Source organism: Cetorhinus maximus, chromosome 19 (genome assembly GCF_964194155.1).
Source record: "Cetorhinus maximus chromosome 19, sCetMax3.hap1.1, whole genome shotgun sequence".
In the NCBI taxonomy this organism is placed as follows: domain Eukaryota; kingdom Metazoa; phylum Chordata; class Chondrichthyes; order Lamniformes; family Cetorhinidae; genus Cetorhinus; species Cetorhinus maximus.
The window spans coordinates 79,046,146-79,068,403 of NC_135897.1; the positions used below are offsets into that span (position 1 = coordinate 79,046,146).

Sequence of the window (22,258 nt, forward strand, 5' to 3'; positions counted from 1 at the left end):
CACCCAACTGCCACTGAGCGATGTGCTTTTCCAGCCAATCAAAACATTAAGAAAAAGTTTCAGACACTCTACCTGTCGGTGAACAACACTACGAGATCATCACGATCAGCATAATTTTGCATCTCCTCCTTCAGCAATCGTACTTTCTGTCCTCCACCAATTGAGTGAGGTACATTTCCTCCACGCCACTCCTCCTCTGTACCAAGTACCTGCACAAAGGGAGAAATAAAGTTTAAAATGCGTTTTGAAAGCATTGTTAATCACATGAGGAAGCCAATATTTTAATACCCCCTCAATAGTTTAAAGAGCCGGTTGGGAGAGGGGTGGGGCGGGGGGGAAGAGATATGGGTGGATAAGAGGAGAATATTGGGATTAAGCAACCTAACCCCATTCCCAGCCATTCCTATAGACCCTTAGCGACAGTCTCCTGCTATTAGTTTCCAATCCCACTCACCAGGTAGGCAATCAATCTGGTCAGCTGTCAGGTGGGGGGATTCTCTCGCGTATTCAAAGGTGGCCTTACTATTAACATTGTCAGAGCCTCCAAATCCCCAGTATTACTGGGTTCTTCACCTACTACAAGGCTCCCCCTCCCAACCCCCTTCCCCCCTACCCCACCTCTCTCTCTCTTTCTCTTCCCCCCCCTTACTCTCTTTCTCCCCCGCCAACTCTCCCTCTCTCCCCTCCCCACCCCCCCACCCCCCCACAGCATCCCTTGAACAATTTCAGGCAAAAAAAGTGTTTCACTGCTTAACCTTAGCTATCTGTTTTTTTTTAATTGTTTTCACCATCACCAGAAGATGCTGGGACGACAGCCTAAAGAGGAAACAATGGACAGTGATATACTAGATTGGCATGGACTCAAGATGTATACTTGTCCCATAATTCGACAGAATTCAAATAGAAAATTGCCAACTTCCAGTGACCAAGTTACATTTGTCCTGTGGATTGCTGTACCATCTTCGTTTATCTCTTAGGCGAGGTATTTCTTGCAGAGTGCCACTAATTAAACCTTTAAAATCGAATTGTGAACACATTTTTCTTAAAAGTCTGAGTTAAGCTATGTTTGTTGAGATCATTATGAGGATCATTGCAGGGCCTTAAGCCTGCAGTATTTAACTTTTACTGGGTATATTTGCTGTCCTTACCCCACCACACCCATAGAAGTTTTTTGTTAAATGAGAGAGATTTTTCTCTCTACAGTGCAAATGGAAGAACATTGAGATGCCTCTAGGAGTGGAGCAAGGAAATACAGTGTATGTAGAAGTAGAGGGAGTGAAAAGATTCAAAACAAGATGGCATACAAAGCTAAGTAGGAGACGGTGGGGGGGGGGAAAGGCAATATTCACCATTAATTTGAATATTTGCTCATGTTTTTCCAAGTCCAATTTGGCATTTTCCCCTAAAGTCATCACAGGTACACTTGCAAAACAGGCCAAAATATATTTAATGATGTAGTAATGTGAAACCTTGTTTTTTTCACTTAATTTGTGGGATGGACGTATCACAGGCTGCAATCGCATTAATTGCCAATCCCTAATTGTCCTTGAAAAGGTGATGGTGAACTGTTATCTTGAACTGCTGCAGTCCATGTGGTGAAGGTACTTCCACAGTGCTGCGAAGTAGGGAGTTTTGACCCAGTGACGATGAAGGAACGTTGATATATTTCCATAACGGTGTGCGATTTGGAGGGCAAGATGTAGGCTCTGATGTTCCCAAGACAATAGAGATTACAGGCCTGGGAGGTTCTGTCACTGAAGCCTTGGAGAGACACTGCAGCGCATCTTGTAGATGGTACACACTGCTGCTTGTGGTGGAGAAGGTGAATGTTTAAGATGGTGTATTGGGTGGTTGCTTTGCTTTGGATGGTGTTGAGTTTCTTGAGCATTGTTGAACCTGCACTCACCCAGGTAAGTGAAGAGTATTCCATCACACTCCTGACTTGAGCCTCGTCAATGGTGGAAAGACTTTAGGGAATCAGGAGGCGACTTTGTCAATGCCGAGTTCCCAGCCTCTGACCTGCTCTTCTAACCACATGATTTCTGTGGCTAGTCCAGTTGTGTTTCTGTTCAATAATGACCCCAAGGATGTTGAGGCTGGGGAATTAAGTTACAAAATCATAGATTCACTGAACTGTTACAGCACAGGTGGTGGTCAATCGGCCCATTGTGTCTGTGCTAGCTATCCGAATGAGCAATTTATCTAGAACCACTCCTCCACCTTCTCCCCGTAGACCTGCACATTCAACCTTTTCAGATAATGATCCTCGTCCCCCTTGAACACCTCAATTGAATCCGCTTTCCCTACACTCTCAGGCAGCACCATCCTAGATCTTAACCACCCGCTGTGTGAAAAAGTTTCTCCATATGTCGCCATTGCTTCTTTTGCCAATTACCTTAAATCTGTGTCTTCGGATTCTTGATCCTTCCACCATTGGGAAGTTTCTCCCTATCTACTCTGTGCAGCCTACTCAGGATTTTGAAAACCTCTATCAAATCTCCTCGCAACATTCTCTTCTCCATTAAAACAGTCCCAACTTTCAGAAATACTTCAGAAGTTCCTCACCCTGGAACCACTCTCTTTAAGGCCTTCACATCCCTTCCTAAAAATGTGGCACCCGGAACTGGGTGGAATGGACGGATTTTCACCCTCGAAGCGGGTAAAGGGAGCCGGGAAAATTCCCAGCTTGGCCCACCCGCCTGCCTTGGGAGAAACTGCCAGGAAAGACAGGATTTTCATTCTGTGGGGGCGAGTACAGGCAGCAGTCAGGCCAGCTGATCCGGGAAAAAGTTTGGAGGCAGCCAGAGGGGCTGCAGCACACTGAGGCAGGCTGTTTAAAAGGCCCATCTTGGTGCTGTGGGACTTGGTGCTTGTGTCCCAGTTATAAATGAAAAATCCCTCCAGTCCTCACCCCTCACACTCTCCATGCCACCTACCCACCTCCTATAACCCCCATACCAAGCCATAGGACTTCCATGCCCATTCACTCACATTACACTGTATAGAACCAATATACCCTATAGTGACAATAGGATTTATTTTAAAAAAGCTTTAAAAAAAAACCTGTCATTCATTAATAATTTTCCACTTCCTCTTTTTACTTCGGGTCAAATAGGAGTGTCAAAAGCCTAGAAATTCATTAGAATAGGGAAACACCTGAGCCTCAGGGAAAACATTGCTTGATTGACAGCTCTGGCTCTCTGATCTCATCTGTCAATTTCACCATGTTTATTTACACACAATAAAGAGATTTCAAGTGCTAACATTTTCTCCTATTGATAATTTAAGGGGCCTGGATGACTGACACTTTTATTGGGCTGTATAAAAATGAGTTTTTTTTTTAAGAAAGTGAAATTTTATGAATAACTTTTTTAAAGCTTTTTATAAATACATCCTACTGTCACTATAGGGTTCATTGATTCTGAAGAGCGTATAATGGGTGAATGGGGATGCAGGTGTCGTGGCTTGGCATTGGGGGCATGACAGGCCATACAGGGTGGGTGGGGGGCATGAGGTGGCATGGTTGGGGAGTGAGGAGGACTCTTGAACTTAGCTTTCTCCCTCATGCAGACAATGTTTCATGACATCTCTTAAGGTGCCATGGACCATGATTCTTTAAAACGCTTGCCCAACTCCATGAAAATTGCAGAGGACTAGGACATGCCTAAGCCCGCAATGGAGCTGGCCAGGTTGGGAGTGCAGGGTGCGGGCTCATATCTAGAACCAGCCGCATCCTTTAAAGGCACTCCTGAAGACTCAGAAATTCCCGGAATTGGGTCCTGGCCACCATATTCACCTCACCACGGAGTCTTCCACAACTCCATGTAAAACCAGCCCAATACTCCAGTTGAGGCCAAACCAATGTTTTATACAACTTTAACATAACCACCTTGTTCCTGTACTTTATGTCCCTATTAATAAAGCCTAGGATACTGTATGTTTTATTAACCATTCTCTCAACCTGTCCTGCCACCTTCAATGACTTCTGCACATGAACATTGAGGTCCCTCTGGTCCTGCAGCCCCTTTAGAGTTGTACCTTTTATTTTATATTGTTATGACGTGGCAGGTATGTGTGCCAGGCCGACCAAATCCACAAGGGAAACATGGCCAAGCTATCACAATGATTTTGCAATTTGTATTTATTAAGAGAAGATTTGTGCACTGAATTCAGAAGTAATGAGTCCACTAACACGTTTAGATATTTTAAAAGTTAAATTAAAACATTTATTAACAGAAGGGCATATCTCAAGCACATACATAAGATTACAATTACTTAATTCTTTAACAAATCCCAAATTCCTGATTAACCTAACTCCCAACTACACATCCTCTTTAAGGCAACAGTCCAAAGTAGATTTTAACTTTAAATAGGCAATCCAGCAAGTTTACCACAGCACCCACATGACAGTGGAATTCCAAAGGCTTTTCTCCAACTTATTGGACACAGCAGACTCCTGCAAAAGTGGCTGGAGGCTTTTTTTGAAGGTTGTTTCACACACTGCTTTTAGTTCTTATATGGCCCCCAACATCACCTTCCATCCTTCTTTATATATGTTTCTCTCTTGTTAATCTGTAAATTCCATTGTTCTATATGTCTTTGGAAATTTATTTTTCCCATAATATAAAAATCTTTTATGTTGCCAATATGGTCAGTACCTTTTGGAGACATAAACATATTGCTTGGCCTTGCTTACCTTGTTAGTTGTAAACATCCTTTCAAAATCTAAATCCCTTCACTTATCTAAAAATGCAAATTTCCTTCACACCCTACATGCTGCCCTCATTCATGCTTACTCATTAGTATTTCAAATGCCTTTTACACCTAACTTATTTTGATAATTTCGACCTTGCAGTCTATCTGACTCCAATTCAATTAAACCACATAGACTGAACCATATACACTCACACTCATAAACCTACTTTACAATAAGCCACAATAATATTATGAAAAAAATGATAGTTTCATGACAATATATCCTGGAATTTAGTTATGGTAATGCCATTAATGTCAAGGGGAAGTGGTTAGACTCTTGTTGGAGGTGGTCACTGACTGGCAGTTGTGTGGCATGAACGTTACTTGCCATATTCAGCCCAAACTTGAATGTTGTTCAGATCTTGCTTGCATGTGAACAAAGACTGCTTCAGTATCTGAGAAGAACTGAACTCTCACTGTGCAATCATAAGCAAACATTTCCACTTAGGACCTTATGATGGAGCTCAGGTCATTGATAGAGCAGATGAAATTGGTTGGGCCTAGGACACTGCCTTGAGGAACTCCTGCAGCAATAATCCGGAGCTGAGATGATTTGACTCCAACAGTGGCAACCATTTTCATTTGTGCTGGTACGACTCTAGCCAGTGAAGAGTTTTCCCCCTTATTTCCACTGATTTCAATTTTTACTAGGGTTCCTCAATGTCACTCTCGGTCAAATGCTGCCTTGATGTTAAGGGCTGTGACTCTCACCTCACCTCTGGGATCTGGACTCTTTCATCCATGTTTGGACCAAGGCTGTAATGAGTTCTGGAGCCTAGTGTTCATGGCAGAACTCAAAATAAGCACTGGTGAGCAGGTTATTGCTGAGTAAGTGTTGCTTGATAGAACTGTCCACAAATCCTTTCATCACTTTGCTGATGATCAAGAGTAGCCAGGTAGGATCTGTCCTGCTTTTTGTGGACAGGTGTCCATTTTGTCAGGTAGATGCCAATGTTTTATCTATATTAGTTAGAGGCATAGCTAGTTCTGGAGCAGGTCTTGAGCATTACAGTTGGCTCAGTCTTTCCTTGATATCATATAGAGTGAATCAATTTGGCTGAAGACTAGTTTCTGCAGTGCCAGGGACTTTAGAAGGCAGCTGAGATGGATCATCTACTCGGCACTTCTGGCTGAAGATAGTTGCAAGATGTCCTTTGTTCTCACATCTCGGCCATGGAGCCTTCTCATTCCGGTTAACTGTTTAATTATCCACTATCATTCCTGACTGAATGTGGCAGGACTGCAGCGCTTTGATATAATTTGATCCATTCTCTTCCAATTTCCACACCATAATCTGCTGGTCTCCCCCAAGGATCTATGTTTGGACCCCTCCTATCTCTCGTGTACATGCCGTCCTGTGGCAACCTCATCCAATTGTTTTTATTTCCCCACACCGCTGGTCTCCATGCCGATTCACCATTCCAATTCTGATCCTAGGCCATTTTCAATGAGAGTGGCTTGGAGTCAGGGTCAGCTGCCTGCCACTTCTAGACGAGAGGTCAATCATTGATAATTCTCGGGCCTATCAAGACCCCATTCTTGCAACGACAGGGATTTTCAGTTTGCAACGTAAGCTGTCCACTCGGGCCTGGACCACGTACCTCTGGACCCACAGCTGCAGTCGCTGGCTGTCCCCTGGAGCTGTTGGCCCTCCAAGATTATGGCCAGGTAGAGTTGTGTCTTTTTCAAACAGCCAGAGAAACTTACCTGGTCTTCTCCCCCCTCAGTCTCCATCTTCAGATCAGCAGCTCCCACCTTGGCAGGTGGAGCTGCCAATCACTGGGTGCCAGAGAGCCTCCCAGTGGCCCGCCCACTATCCCTGATTGGACGGCGAGCCCGCTCACTGGCATTAAATTAGGTGCAGCTCTGAAAATTCCAATGGGTTTGCCTAGAGCACATTGTGCGGGGTCGGAACCTGGAGCTAGCGAACATGTCCGCTTCCCAAGCATACTGACATAACTGAATGTTGTGCCAGTAGGTCAGTTGAAATACTATTTTCCTTCCCAGAAGAAGCCCCTCAATTTCTACCTCTCAGTACCACTCATGCAAAAGAAAATCCTATTAAAAATATGAAAATATATCGAACATTGCAAGTATACATGTCACATTACTATCATTTTGGTTATTCCTGTGCTAATACTTTCAGATGATTGTTATCTAAAACATGGACTGGCTTACTGTGTTGACAACAACAACTTTGTGAGGACATGGCGGCATGGTGGTAATGTCACTGGACTAGCAATCCAGAAGCCCAGGTGAATTCTCTGGGGACATGAGTTCAAGTCCCACCATGACAGCTGGTGGAATTTAAAATGCAATAAATAAAATCTGCAATTAAACGCTAATCTCAGTGATTGTGATCATGAAACTATCATTGGATTGTCATAAAAACCCATCTGGTTCACTAATGCCCTTTAGGGAAGGAAATCTGCCATCCTTACCTGGTCTGGCCTACATGTGACCCACAGCAATGTGGTTGACTCTTAAATGCCCTCTTAAATGGCTTAGCAAGCCACTCAATCAAGGGCAATTAGGGATGGGCAACAAATGCTTGCCTTGCCAGCGACAACCAACATCCCAAGAAGCAATAAGAAAACTTATATTTACACCACTCCTAGCGGAAGGGAAGGAAGCGGCAGAGGCAGCTGATCGGATTTTCTCAATCATAGTGACAAAGAGGTCCATGAACGCCTCACACTTTTGTTGAAGGTTAGGGTGGAAGAGACATGGGAGAGGGGTTTAAGAAGACGGTTTGTAGTAGAGAAATGAAAAGTTTATCTTTGCCTTCCAGGATGATCCTGGAATAGTGAGCAATTTTAGAAGATGAGAGCAGGACTCAATAGTGTTTCATGTGTCCCAGCTAGATCTGGCAGTGAATGGCTAAATTAGTTGTCAGCCACACTCTTTCAAGTCTGCATTCCTTAGAATTAAGGAAGTGGAGACGAGACCCGCAACCAGCATAAGAGACAGTAATGTTTTTATTGGGGACTAGGGAGTCAAAGTTGGAAGTTAGATGCAGTTCAGCAATTCAGTAGCTACAGAAATATTGTAATGAACGGAGGGTCAAAGTTAGATAGTTGGGATTTTGAAAGTGAATTGGCCATTAGTTTTGTCTAAGGACGGACACAGAAGATATTAGGTTTGGGGCGTGAAAGGAGGGTGTGGGTGGAGACTGCTACATGGAAGTGATCGGCGTTGCCTTTATCGACAATGGATACGATGGGAGTAGCGAGACGACAGGAGAAGGCAAGGTTCAAGATTGTGGCAGTGAATACGGGCCAACAAATTACTTTGAAACTTTCGAACGCACAGCATGCTTCAAAAACCACATTGCAAGCGCCTACCTTGACTGTGTAGTTAAGATGTTTAGCTGTCTGCATAAAACGTTTGAAGCCATCTGTTTCTCTTGTTGCTACGGTAAGCACTAAAAGATTTTCTGAAATGAAAACATTGAACAGATCAGAAACCTGGTACAAGAAGGAGCTAAGTAGTCAGCAGCCAGAAAAAAAAAACAGGAAATGCAATCAACCAACATCAATCCAGTCAACATTCCACTCAGCATCAGAATGTCATTACTGAAAGTGAGAGTATTTCACTGAAGTAGGTACTCCATGAAAAACAAGCTTTTGAAAATCAGAACAATTTTTTAAAAATTTGTTCATAGGATGTGGGCGTCACTCGCTGGGCCAGCATTTATTGCCCATCCCTAATTGCCCTTGAGAAGGTGGTGGTGAGCTGCCTTCTTGAACTGCTGTACACCCACAGTGCGGTTAGGGAGGGAGTTCCAGGATTTTGACCCAGCGACAGTGAAGGAACGGCGATATATTTCCAAGTCAGGACAGTAAGTGGCTTGGAGGAGAACTTGCAGGTGGTGGTGTTCCAGTACAGCTACAAAATTGGCATCTACCCGGCTCTGTGGAAAATTGCCCAGGTATGTCCTGTACACAAAAAGCAGGATAAATCCAACCTGGCCAATTACTGCCCCATCAGTTTATTCTCAATTATCAGTAAAGTAATGGAAAGGTGCATCAACAGTGCTATCAAGCGACACTTGCTCAGCAATAACCTGCTCACTGACACCCAGTTTGGGTTCCGCCAGGGCCACTCAGCTCCTGACCTCATTACAGCCTTGGCTCAAACACGGACAAAAGAGCTGAACTCCCGAGATGAGGTGAGAGTGATTGCCCTCGACATCAAGGCCGCATTTAACCGAGTGTGGTATCAGGGGAAATCTCTTCACTGGTTTGGAGTCATACCTAGCACAAAGGAAGATGGTTTTGGCTGTTGGAGGTCAGCCATCTCATCTCCAGGACATCACTGCAGGAGTTCCTCAGGGTAGTGTCCTAGGCCTAACCAACTTCAGCTGCTTCATCAATGACTTTTCTTCCATCATAAGGTCAGAAGTGGGGATATTCGCTAATGATTGCACAATGTTCAGCACCATTCGTAACTCCTCAGATACTGAAGCAGTCCATGTCCAAAAGCAGCAAGACTTGGACAATATCCAGGCTTGGGCTGGCAAGTGGCAAGTAACATTCGCACCACACAAGTGCCAGGCAATGGCCATCTCCAACAAGAGAGAATCTAACCACGGTAGCGGTCGAGGGTTTGGAAGGTGCTGCCTAAGGAGTCTTGGTGGATTTCTGCCATGCATCTTGTAGATGGTACACATGGCTGCCACCGTTCGTCAATGGTGAAGGGAATGAATGTTTGTGGAAGGGGTACCAATCAAGTGGGCTGCTTTGTCCTGGATGGTGTAAAGCATTGAGTGTTGTGGGAGCTGCACTCATCCAGGCAAGTGGAGAGTATTTCATCACACTCCTGACTTGTGCCTTGCAGATGGTGGACAGGCTTTGAGAGTCAGGAGGTGAGTTACTCACTGCAGGATTCCTAGCCTCTGACCTGCTCTTGTAGCCACAGTATTTATATGGCTAGTCCAATTCAGCTTCCAGTCAATGGTAATCCCGCCCCCCCCCCCCCACCCACCCCCGGAAGTTGATAGTTGGGGTATCACGATATCAAGGGCACTCTCACCTCACCTCTGGAGTTCAGCTCTTTTGTCCAGGTTTGAACCAAGGCTGTAAATAAGGTCAGGAGCTGAGTGGCCCTGACAGAACCCAAGCTTAGCGTCAGTGAGCAGGTTATTGCTAAGCAAATGCTGCTTGATAGCACTGTTGATGACCCCATCCATCACGTTATGCTGGAAAAATCCAGCTGCTCAGGCATCTGTGGAGAGAAACAGAGTTAACATTTCTGGTCAATGACCTTTCATCACATTAACTTTCTCTCCCCAGATGCTGCCTGATCTGCTGAGGTTTTCTTGCATTCTTTGTTTTTATTTCGGAATTCAGCATCTGCAATATTTTATTTTTTGTGAAAATGGAGTTTGCCTTTTTATCACATTTCCCTGCGTGTTTTGTCATGCCAGTATTTTCACTTTGCACGACTTACATAATAATTTCCTTTTTCTCATTGTACTTTTCAAATGCCCTCTTTCCTGGTCCTCAAGATGAATTATGTTAATAGTTGTTTGTTTCCTCTGGAACACATTGAAACAAGTTACATTTGCGCAATGCACTTATTGTAACAGAGCAGCTGTGCACATGTAATTGAGTAAGGACAATGTACTGCAGGGTTTATGGGCTATTCAGATGATATCAGTAGAGTCACACACTAGGTCGTTTTAAACAGTAAACAAATGGTTTTGCTTCTCCACAGCCTGTCTGAACAGAAAACAGCATTAAAATTTATGACCAGCAGGGAACTTTGCTTGACCCAACATTGTTCAGGCTAAGCATTCCTCAAATTATTCTTTTCATTCTTAACTCATTACAACCCAGCGTTGAAAGTTGTAAATCACCTACAAAAAGTTATTTGGATAGTTGATGCTATTGCGCAGCAGCTTGCTGGCTTGCTAAGTTCCTGCGTAAACAACAGTTCACTTCAATGCTTGCAAGTATTAGCCATGGCTCAGTTAGTAGCATACCTGCCTCCGAGTCAGGAGGCTATGGTTCAAGTCCTACTGCGGAGAGTTGCGCACAAAATGGATCTTGGTTAACACTCCAGTGCAGCACTGAAGGAGTGGTGTACTATTAGGAATTCTGTCTTTCAGATGAGAAGTTAAACTGAGTGAACATGCACAGCACTATTTGAAGGAGTGCCGGGGAGTTATGCCCACCATCGTCAATATTTATCCCTCAATCAACATCGCTGAAACAGATTATCTGGTCATTATCACATTGTGGTTTGTGGGACCTTGCTGTGTGGAAACTGACCAATACATTTTGTAAAATACAACAGCGACGTAACTTCAAATGTCCTTCAGGAGCATTAAAGCCCTTTGGGTCGTCTGAAGATTGCGAAAGGTGCTATACAAATGCATGCTCAATACTAAATTATTACTTTGTGAGAAAATTTTACACAGTAATGAGGCTGCAATTTCTAATTCCTCCAGTCTTTTTACACAAGTACACATACTCAGAATGTACTGTTTGCGACAATGGGGAACAACATTTAGTAGTTTGTGCATATTTCTTTTCTATTTAAGTGGGTTAACAGCTCAGTTAAAGTAGATGAACCAATGCTATATGAACATATTATCTTGTAATAGCACCAACAGTAATTTTGCCGGAGAGGAGCATGTGGATGACTGTGCATCATCTGCCATCAAGTGCTCTCAAGAAGACAGTACCTTTAAGAAGCATTTAAGATTCAAATCAGCAGATATTTACATAATGTAATGATTGAAAACTATGTTGATTTATTGATATTGGTGAGAAACTGAATTTTTTTTTTTGAAATCATATAGTCAACCCTGAAATGAAAACAGAAAATTCTGGAAACGCTCAGCAGGCCAGGCATCGGGTGAAACAGTTAACATTTGAGATCGAGGACCTTTCATCCAAACTGGGAAATGTTAGCGTGCAAGAGGTTTTGAGCAAGGGGTGGGTGGGACAAGGACAAAAGGAAGGTCTGTGATAGAGTGGAAGACAGGAGAGATTGAATGACAGAAGAATTAGTCTTACAAGGCCAAAGAGAATGGAGATGGGGCAAGAAAAGAAACAAAGAAACAAAAGGTGTACCTAGAGCAGCTGTGTAGCTGTCTGAAAGCAAAAATAAGAGAAAATCTGAAAGATGCAAAGAAATGGAAACAAAATGGTGGGGGGCAGAGTTTATGGTCCAAAATTGTTGATCTCAATGTTGAGCTCAGAAGGAAGTAAAGTGCTTAATCGAAAGATGAGGTACTGCTCCTGAAGCTGGAACAATGCAGCAGGCCAAGGACAGGGATGTCAGCATGAGAGCAAGGTGGAAGAGTTGATAGGCCACAGGGAGCTGGAGATCCATGCTTGCGGACAGAATCGGGAGTGTTCCCAAAGTGGTCACCAAATCTGTGTTTGGCCTCCAATATGTAGAGATCATTGCATGGTGAGCAGCAAATACTGTAGACTAGATTGAAAGTAGTAAATCACTGCTTCACCTGGAAGGAGTGTTTGGGGCCTTGGGACAGTGAGAAGAGAGGAAGTAAAAGGGCAGATGTTATATCTCCTGTATTTGCATGGAAAGATGTCACGGGGAGGGGATGGGGTGTTAGAGGTGAGTGAGGAGTGGACCAGAAATGGGGGCAGAGAAAAGGTGTCAGGGAGGGAACGGTCCCTTCAGAATGCTGAAAGGGGAAGGGAAGATGTGTTTCTTTTGATTCATTCAGGGGTGTGGGCATCACTAGCTAGGCCAGCATTTATTGCCCATCCCTAATTGCCCTTGAGAAGGTGGTGGTAAAACACCTTCTTGTACCGCTGCAGTCCATGTGGTGTAGGTACACCTTCAGTGCTGTTAGGGAGGGAGTTCCAGGATTTGGTGGTGGCATCACACTGTAGGTGGCGGAAATGGCGGGAAATGACCCGTTGAATAGGGAAGCTGGTGGGGTTGAAGGTGAGGACAAGGGAAACCCTAATATGGTTCTGTGGGGATAGGCGGGAATGTGCGAGAGCAGAAATGCAGGAAGTGTGGCTACATTTGCATTTTTGTGGGATATATAGCAAATTCCTTCTTCCAGTTCTACTCAGGCTTCCTCGATTTTTTTTCTGATACATTGATGTCTTGCTCTCACCCTGAATTGGAAAACTTCATCAACTTTGCTTCCAATTTCCACTCTTCTTTCAGTTTCACTTGATTCAACTCTGACACTTCCCTTCCTTTCCTTTTCTCTGTCCCCATTTCTGGTGATAGTCCATCAACTAATATTCATTAATAAGTGTACTGACTCCTACAAATACTTCGACTACGCTTCCTCACACCCTGCACCCTGTAAGGATTTCATTCCATTCTCCCATTGCTCCGTCTCTGTTTCATCTGTTCTGATGATGCAACCTTCCAGACAAGTGCTTCTGAGATGTCTTCCTTTTTCCTCAACCAAGGACCCCACCACAGCCGATACAGCTCTCCAAAGTGTTTGACCCGTCTCCCACACTTTTGCTCTAACCCCTTCTCCTCCCAGAACCATGAAAGGTTTCTTCTTGCCCTCACCTTCATCCGCATCAGCCTCCATATTCAATGATAAAAACAAAAAGCTAAAAGCTACTGCGGATGCTGGAAATCCAAAACAAAAACAGAATTACCTGGAAAAACTCAGCAAGTCTGGCAGCATCGGCGGAGAAGAAATCAGTTAACGTTTCGAGCCTTCATGGCCCTTCGGCAGAACTGGAGCATAGTTAGAAGAAGGGAGAAATATAAATTGGTTTAAGGTGGGTGGGGGGGGGAGAGACACATTGAGGGTGTGGTGTGGTGATTGTGGAGATGAGCAGATAATCAAAAGATGTCACAGACAAAAGGGTCAAAGAGGTGTTGAAGGTGGTGGTATTTGTCTGAGAAAAGTGCCAATTAAGAATGGAAGACAGGATATTCAAAGTACAGCTCTAGTGGGGGTGGGGTGGAAAGACTAAAGGTTTTAGTTTTAGATTTAAAAATAATGGAAATAGGTGGGGAAAGAAGAATCTATATAAATTATTGAAAAAAAAAAGCGGGGGGGGGGGGGGGGGAAGAAACGGGGTGGGGATGGGGGGAGGGGGAGTTTAAGATCTAAAGTTGTTGAATTCAATATTCAGCCCGGAGGGCTGCAAAGTGCCTAGTCGGAAGATGAGGTGCTGTTCCTCCAGTTTGCGTTGGGCTTCACTGGAACAATGCAGCAAGCCAAGGACAGACATGTTGGCAAGAGAACAGGGTGGAGTGTTAAAATGGCAAGCGACAGGGAGGTTTGGGTCTTTCTTGCGGACAGACCGCAGGTGTTCCGCAAAACGGTCGCCCAGTTTGCGTTTGGTCTCTCCAATGTAGAGGAGACCGCATTGGGAGCAACGAATGCAGTAGACTAAGTTAGGGGAAATGCAAGTGAAATGCTGCTTCACTTGAAAGGAGTGTTTGGGCCCTTGGACGGTGAGGAGAGAGGAAGTGAAGGGGCAGGTGTTGCATCTTCTGCGTGGGCATGGGGAGGTGCCATAAGTGGGGGTTGAGGAGTAGGGGGTGATGGAGGAGTGGACCAGGGTGTCCCGGAGGGAACGATCCCTACGGAATGCCGTCAGGGGGGGTGAAGGGAAGATGTGTTTGGTGGTGGCATAAACACCTTGTCAAACACCAGGAGAGAAATGGAAAGCAATGAAGGTGAGCAGGGCAGAAGAGACAGTCGGAAATCCTGTCGGAGGACAGAACCATACTTCTTCAAAGAGGGCATTTTTTGAAGAGAGGTGGCAGTCAATCAAACACAAAGATAAAAACAAAAAGCTAAAAGCTACTGCGGATCCATATTCAATGGATCATTTTCCCCCATTTCCACCACCTCCATCGTGATGGGACCACCAAACACATCTTCCACTCCCCTCCCCTTTCAGCATTCTGAAGGGACCGTTACCTCCCTAATAATCTGCTCCACTCCTCAATCACCCCAAAACCCTGTATGCTTCCCACAATACTTTACCATGTAAACACAGGCAATTTAACATCTGCCTATTTACTTCACTCCTCACCATCGAAGGGCCCAAACACTCCCTGCAGGTAAAGCATTGATTTACATGTACTTTCAATTTAGTCTACAGTATTCACTGCTCACAATGTTGGCCCCACAAGGGAGACCAAACACAAATTGGGTGACTGCTTTGCAGACCATCTCTGCTCCGTCTGCAAGGATGACCCTGAGATTCCTGAGGCCTGTTATTTTAAACCTCCATTTTGCTTTAATGCTGACATCTCTGTCCTTGGCCTGCTGCATTGTTCCAGTGAAGCTCAATGCAAGCTTGATGAACAGTACCCCATCTTTCAATTAGGCACTTTACTGCATTTTCTGGACTCAACACTAAGTTCAACAATTTCAGACCGCAATCTCTTACCTTTTATTTTGTTTCCTTTTCATTACACGTTTTGGTTTTCTCTGATTTTTGCTTTCAGACAGCAGCACGCTTGGTCTAGGCACAGCTTTTGTTCCTTTGCTTGCCCCATCTCCATTCCCTTTGGCTTTGTAAGACTAACTCTTCTATCAGTCAATCTGTCCCGTCTTCCACCCTATCACAAACCGTCCTTTTATCCTCGTCTTACTCACCCCTTGCTCAAAACCTATTATATTTCTAACTTTTCCCAGTTCCGATAAAAGGTCCATGACTTGAAACATTGGCTCTGTTTCTTTCTCCAACGATGCTGCCTGATCTGCTGAGTACTTCCAGCATTTTCTGTTTTTCATTCAGATTTCCAGCATCCGTGGTATTCTGCATTTCATATACTCAAACCTAATGGGTTTGACATCTGATGGATCTACCACTGCTTCAAAACTACCTAATGGGACAAACGCAGAGTCAGCATCATGGAATCTGCAACCAAATTCAATGTCAGTTCTAATTACCCAATTTCTGTTTACGCAAAATATTGAGTTGGTCCAAGCATTGTTCCTTTGATGTGAATGTACTCATCCCATTTTACGGTTTTGTATTATTGCTGCAGACTTAAAGTATTGAAGCACCCAAACTATGGGATTTGTATTCTACATACTGGTATGTGTGGAAAATTGTTAAGCTCCTTTGAAAATCTCCATCAAAAGAAGCCAAGAAAAATACTGGATTTCATATCTAGTGGGTTAAAACCAGGAGCAAGAAAACAGAGCTGGAGGGTTTCTCCAATGTGCAGCTTGTCTGAACAAAAGGCTGTTTCAATCCCTGCTTGAGAGATAGGATTTGCTGACACAGTAAAGCTTTTTAAGACTAAACAAACAGAATTTGCCATGCCAGAAACTGGATCTTTGGACTGCAGAGTCATCCCTGCAGGTTTTGTAAACAAACAAGTTCTTCTGAAGGATAGTTTGCTGGTTTGTTACAGGTTCTCTCATTTCATTTAAAAGTCATATTTACATTTTTAGCATGTCCCTTTTTGTATTTCCTATAATTTAATTCTCAATGGGGGTATCATTTGCTTTGGGACAGTTGTCCATGAGGTAAAAACCTGCCAACTGAAGGAAAGCTTGGAAGATTATTTTGAGACTATGTTAAATCCAGTATGTAAATTTGAGAGTGCAGTAATTGTTAATTGCTTGAGTATGTACTTCTGTAAGGACAGGGCATAAAAAAGGAATGGCTTCTGGAAAGGCGATAGAAGAGGACTTATCCCCCTACAAGAACTAGTATCAGATTATTCCAAAAAATATTTATTTGGCTGGTACAGTGCACAAGTTATATCTAATTAAGTCTTTAAAATTGCAGTGACCACAATATGATTGAACTTAACATTCTGTTTGAGGGAGAGAGGAGTGGGTCTAAGACTATGTTTTTAAACTTAAATTACAGCAATTATGAGGGCATGAAAGCAGAGTTGGCTAAAGTGAACTGGCAAATTAGATTAAGGGATAGGTTAATAGAAATGCAGTGGCAAACATTTAAGGGATGGTTGCCAAATTTGCTGATGACACAAATACAGGTAGGAAAATAAATTGTGAAGAGGGGATAAGGAGGCTACAAAAAGATATAGATAGGTTAAGTGAGCGGGCAAAGATCTGGCAAAAGGAGTATAATATGGGAAATGTGAAATTGTCCATTTTGGCAGGAAGGATAAAAGAGGATATTATCTAAATGGTGAGAGATTGCAGAGCTCTGAAATGCAGAGGGATCTTGGTGTCTTAGTGTATGGATCGTAAAAGGCCAGTATGCAGGTACAGCAAGCAATTGGGAAAGCTAATAGAATGTTATCATTTATTGCGAGGGGAACTGAATACAAAGTAGGGAGGTTATGCTTCAATTAATACTGGCCCAGCCAGTGAAGCCCACATCCTGTGAATGAATCAAAAAAAATTATACAGAGCACTAGTGAGCTCACATTTGGAGTACTGTGTACAGTATTGGTCACCTTATTTAAGAAAGAATGTAAATATGTTGGAAGCAGTTCAGAGAAGGTTTACCAGTCTAATACCTGAATGGGCAGGTTGTCTTATGAGGAAAAGTTGGACAGGCTAGGCTTGTATCTGCTGGAGTTTAGAAGAGTAAGAGGAGACTTGATTGAAACATAAGATCCTGAGGGGTCTTGACAGGGTGGATGTGGAGAGAGCATTTCCTCTTGTGGGACAATCTAGAATTAGGGGTTGCCATTTAAAATAAGGGGTCACCCATTTAAAAATGGAGATGAGATGAAATTTTCTCTCTCAGAAGGTCATGAGTCTTTGGAACTCTCTTCCTGAAAAGGTGGTGGAAGCAGAGTCTTCGAATATTTTTAAGGAAGAGGTGGATAGATTCTTGGTAAGCAAAGGGATGACAGGTTATTGGGGTAGACAGGATGCAGGTTTTACTATCAGATCAGCCATGATCTTATTAAATGGCAGAGCAGGTACAAGAAGCTGAATGGCCTACTCCTGATCCTTGTTAATGAAGGATTTTGATGGACTAAATGTTGATAAACTATTTTCTCTGGTGGGCAATACAGAACTAGAGGGCATAATCTTTAAATTAGAGTTATACCATTTAGGAATGAAATCTTTCCACATGAAGGGCAATGGAAAAAACGGTAAATGGATTTGATGTGCAGATCAGCCATGATCTAATCAAAAGGCAGAGCAGGTTTGAGGAGCCGAATGGCCTACTCATGTCCCTATGAAATCCTAAACTAAAAAAAACCCTCCATAATTAAGAAAAGCCAAAGGCATTTGATGATGTTTTTTTATACTGTGTTGTACTCCTATTCTAAGCCTTCCTGTGCTTCTCGATGCTTGCTGACTTTGTTTTTGTGCCAGAGAAAGGATCGTCAAATTTAAAAAATTTTCATAGTTCACAAGTTCAGCTTTAGCAGTGTTCACACTTCGTAATTTTCTATCCTGCATCACCAGATGCTCAGCTAAGCACGGGGTTTCATCTACGATTCTAAAAGAAAAGCAACCTCCACAGCATTATTCTGAAGATTTGCAGATGGCCATGCCTCTAACTGTACTGCAATCGTTCAAATAACCAAGCATCTGTGCAAAATGGTTACAAAACACATGAGCTTAGAAACCCAGGAACTCCTGTTGTGCAGAGTACTTAACCATACACATGAATGTTAAAGTTAAGGAACCCAGATATTGGGCCTTATACCTCATCACAGAGACAGTGCTGCAGAAAGAGATTACGCAGATGAGTGGTGAAAGTTCAGGGGGGTTATTTACAGTTTTGCAGATGTTCTGCAGCATTGGCTTCCCTGAGTGCAGCTGGTACTCACTGCCTTGGGGCAAACCAGTGTGGTGACAGCGTTGGAAGTAGCCTAACACCTGGTTCAGGCAAGAGTAAAGGGTGCACCCTTGCTTTCTTATTCAATATGGCAAATGGTGTGCTTCTGGTAGAAGCACACATGCACTTCCCAGCCACCATTTTGGAGCCAAAGTAGCGCACGTAGGGCCTGAAAAGTGGACACTACACAACCCAATTTCTAGATGAAGGTTTCAATGCAAGGTGTATAACACTTATCCCACTGCATAGAAGGATACTTTCAATGGACTGGCTGGCACAGAGAGCTATAGCAACAACTGGTGCGCAAATCTAGCCGCAGCCAGAAGGATGGAAACATCCTCTCTGCTCCATTAAGGTATTGAGCTTGTGTCAATGGTACAAACCTGCCCAGAAATCAGTAACAAATGGCTCAAATTCACAGAAACCACATAGATGCCAGATGTGGGAAACAGAAAAGGTACATAGGATAACCCTTACTACCTCAACTAAGGTTTGGACTAAAGAATACACGAGGCTAAGTACAGCAGCCCATGGTACATGAGGTCAATAAGCATTTGAACAAGTGAAGCAGAGCAAAGACAAAGGCCATTCAGTCCATCATGCCTGTGCGAGCTTGATCCTAGAATAATCCAAAACAAACTCCACAGCCCTTCTTTCTCCCCATGCTTCAATTTATACTTTCCATATTTTCTGCAAAAAGGTGTAAAACTCACCATCTTAGCCACTCCTAGTTGACCAAGCACCCATGCTCCTGTGTAATAAAATTTCTCCTATTCTTTCTCCCTTATAATTTTAAATTGACATAATGGTTATTCACACCCCTGAAGAAATAGTATTTCATTATTCACCATATAAGAAGCTTCATAATTTTAAAAACATTATTAAATCTCTTCTTAGCCTTCACTGGTCCAGTGGAAATAGTCCAACATCCCAAGTCTCGCCTCATGACCATAGTTTCCCTCCTTTCAACCAAGTGAATCTATTCTGTACACTTTCTATAATTTATGTGTTCTTGTCTATAATGGAGTGTCTACAGATGTGCACGATACTCAAAATTGTGGCCTAAGGGGCGCCTTACCTTTTAAGCACATGTATAATTGCTTTTTTTCTGATGCGCACTGCAGCTTTAGCACTGTGGGTGTACCTACACCACATTGATTGCAGCAGTTCAAGTAGGCAGCTCACCACCAACTTTCTCAAGGGCAATTCGGGATGGGCAATAAATGCTGGCCCAGCCAGCGACGCACACATCCCAAGAATGAGTTATTTTAAAAGCTGCATTATAACACAAAAAGGCTGGCCTTTTAATAGCCTGATCCACCTCCTTTCACGCTTTCGGGAAATTGTATGCTTGAATATCTCGCTCTCTCTGCTCAGCCATAGCCATAAACATCTTTTGATGGTGACACAGGATGCCATTCCCAAGCGTTGCTTTTCAAAATGAGTGATGCCGTTGAACTTTTAAGTAAAGGAGAAAGGGGGTGGGAGTGGAAAGAGGGAGGGAAATTACATCAGCATGCCCATGCATGAAACAGGAAGGGAGAGTAAGAAATAAGGGTTGTGCTCCATGCACTCAGCGCTCTAAGGATTATACTTATGGATAGAATCATTCCTCATTTTTCTTAAAATACTATGTTTATATGATGCAGCGGTAAGCCAGTATTACTATTTTGAAAAGAGGAGTCCAGAGAGTTAAGCTATCCCACTCAGAGGCTTTCCTATTCTTTTTGACAGAAGTCAAACTGCATTTGTTTTTAAACACCCTGCCTATAGAAATTGCACAATCTTGCACATTCCAGCACACCATCAGCTTGTACCTTTATTTTAAAAATAAACATATTGTTTAACAATCACTTTCAAGATATTCAACTACAAACCAGAAAAAATGTTTACTGAGAGAGCAATTTTGTCATTTGGAAAGAGAGACTGGTTTATTGAAAGACCACTGCACTCACTGCAAATTGTTCAGGTCCAAAGCTCGCAATAGAATGGCACAAATCACTTCGAAAGCGGTCACTCTGTTGGTGGCCTGCAGCATTTTTGGGAACTGAAGCTTTGAGTTTTCCTTTTTCTCCAGCAACGAATAAGGCTCTTCCTTCGTAGTGAAAATCTCCATGTTTTAACTCATGTGTTGAATTTGACATGGAGGCAAGACATCTGAGACCCAGTGATTGCTTTCATTCACTCAACACTATTGACCTTTCTTCAATTCAAGAAAATTCCAGCTGTGCGCACACAAGACAAGTATTGGCCACCTCCAACTTTCCTCAGGGGATTAACAACTTCCATCCCATTCAGGAATCATTGCACAAAGGAACATAGGGCATATCAAAGCTGAGTCAGTTAACAGATAACTTGAAACTACAAGTCGATATGCTTCAGTTTGGAGAACAAATTTATGATTTTTAAAACCTAAATGTTTTCATTATCTTCTAAGCATGAACTATGCAGCAGTCCTGCAGTATTTCACTTCCTCTGAACTGCTTACAAATGGCCTATTGAGAAAAGTTTCAATTCCAGACAGCGGTGAATTTTTCTCTCCTCCACCCAGTAAACAAATGTACATTTCAGACAGACCACAGTCACCAGAGTTCTGCCAAAACAAATCTAATGAAACCATAGATCAGGACAAGTGGGTATTCAGCACAGGCAACTTTACTTCTGTCTCCATCCCTCTGACAATAAAACAACCAAGAAATGCACATTTCCCATGTCTTATAATCAGATTAACATGAAAAATTATGCAAGAGAACATATGGGCTCCAATTCTAACTCGCTCAAAATTAATTCACCTTCAGAGTTAAAATCAGGTCCTGTGAAACTCGTTGCACATTCAATAATAGACTGAGAACCAGCCAACACGAGGGGTCCAACCTAAGACACAAAGTGTGCAGATAGCTCTTAACCACTGAGAAAAATGAAAATAATGATAAAGCAATGCAGGACTCCTAACAATCCTTGGATTAATATTGATGGATGTTGAATCAGTACAATGGTGGTTTAATGAAAGGCCGAGTCACATTCTGGGGCATTGCAGATATTCCTTCTTCCTCAAGTTTATTGTCCCAGCTGTGTAAACCAGATGCCCATGGGGGTATGGGTTCAAATCCTACCACAGCAGCTGGTGGAATTTAAATTAAATGAATAAAGTCTGGAATCGAAAGCTAGTCTCACTAATAGTAACCATGCAACTAACATCGATTGTCATTAAAAACCCATCTGGTTCACTAATGCCCTTTGGGGAAGAAGATCTGCCATCCTTTCCTGGTTTTATATGCGAATCCAGAGCCATAGCAATGTGGTTAACTCTTAGCTGCCCTCTGAAATAGCTAACTAAGCCACTCAGCTCAAGGGCAATTAGGGATGGGCAACAAATGTTAGCTTTACCGGCGATTCAGACAACTTATCCTAACTTATCCTAAACTGCACATGTGCCAACCCCACAGGTCAATTAAAAAAACCTTTTGAGAACTGTCAACCTGATCTATAGGATCAGAGATGATGCACTAGAAATCTATCCTTGGAGGAAAGGATAGAATGAAATGAACAATTGAATGTAGAGAACATTATTAGGCTTTCAAACCACAGCTTAAAAAAAAAATGCATATTTTGACGCCTTCAATAATTTGGGCCATAATCCAAGATTTTAGTTTCCTCAATTCCATTTTGGTGGATGACAAAGGCATTTTAACAAAACACAAGAAAATGTAATTGGAATGCGAGAAGAGGAAAGAAATGTTTTATCCTTACGATTATAAAAAAAGTTGTGCCTTTTTTTAAAAAAAAGG

At 42.9% G+C, this 22,258-nt stretch overlaps 1 protein-coding gene across 2 annotated transcripts in view; it reads right to left on the reverse strand.

Moving 5' to 3' along the window:
* Positions 1–22,258, reverse strand: part of plod2 (procollagen-lysine, 2-oxoglutarate 5-dioxygenase 2) — a 146,994-nt gene that overhangs the window by 95,316 nt on the left and 29,420 nt on the right. For both annotated transcript variants that reach the window (XM_078564230.1, XM_078564229.1), the window contains exons 2-3: positions 8,100–8,191; positions 73–209 (exon numbers count right to left, since the gene is read on the reverse strand). In XM_078564230.1, coding sequence (XP_078420356.1) covers positions 73–209; positions 8,100–8,191 — 229 coding nt within the window. The remainder of the gene's footprint in view (positions 1–72; positions 210–8,099; positions 8,192–22,258) is intronic.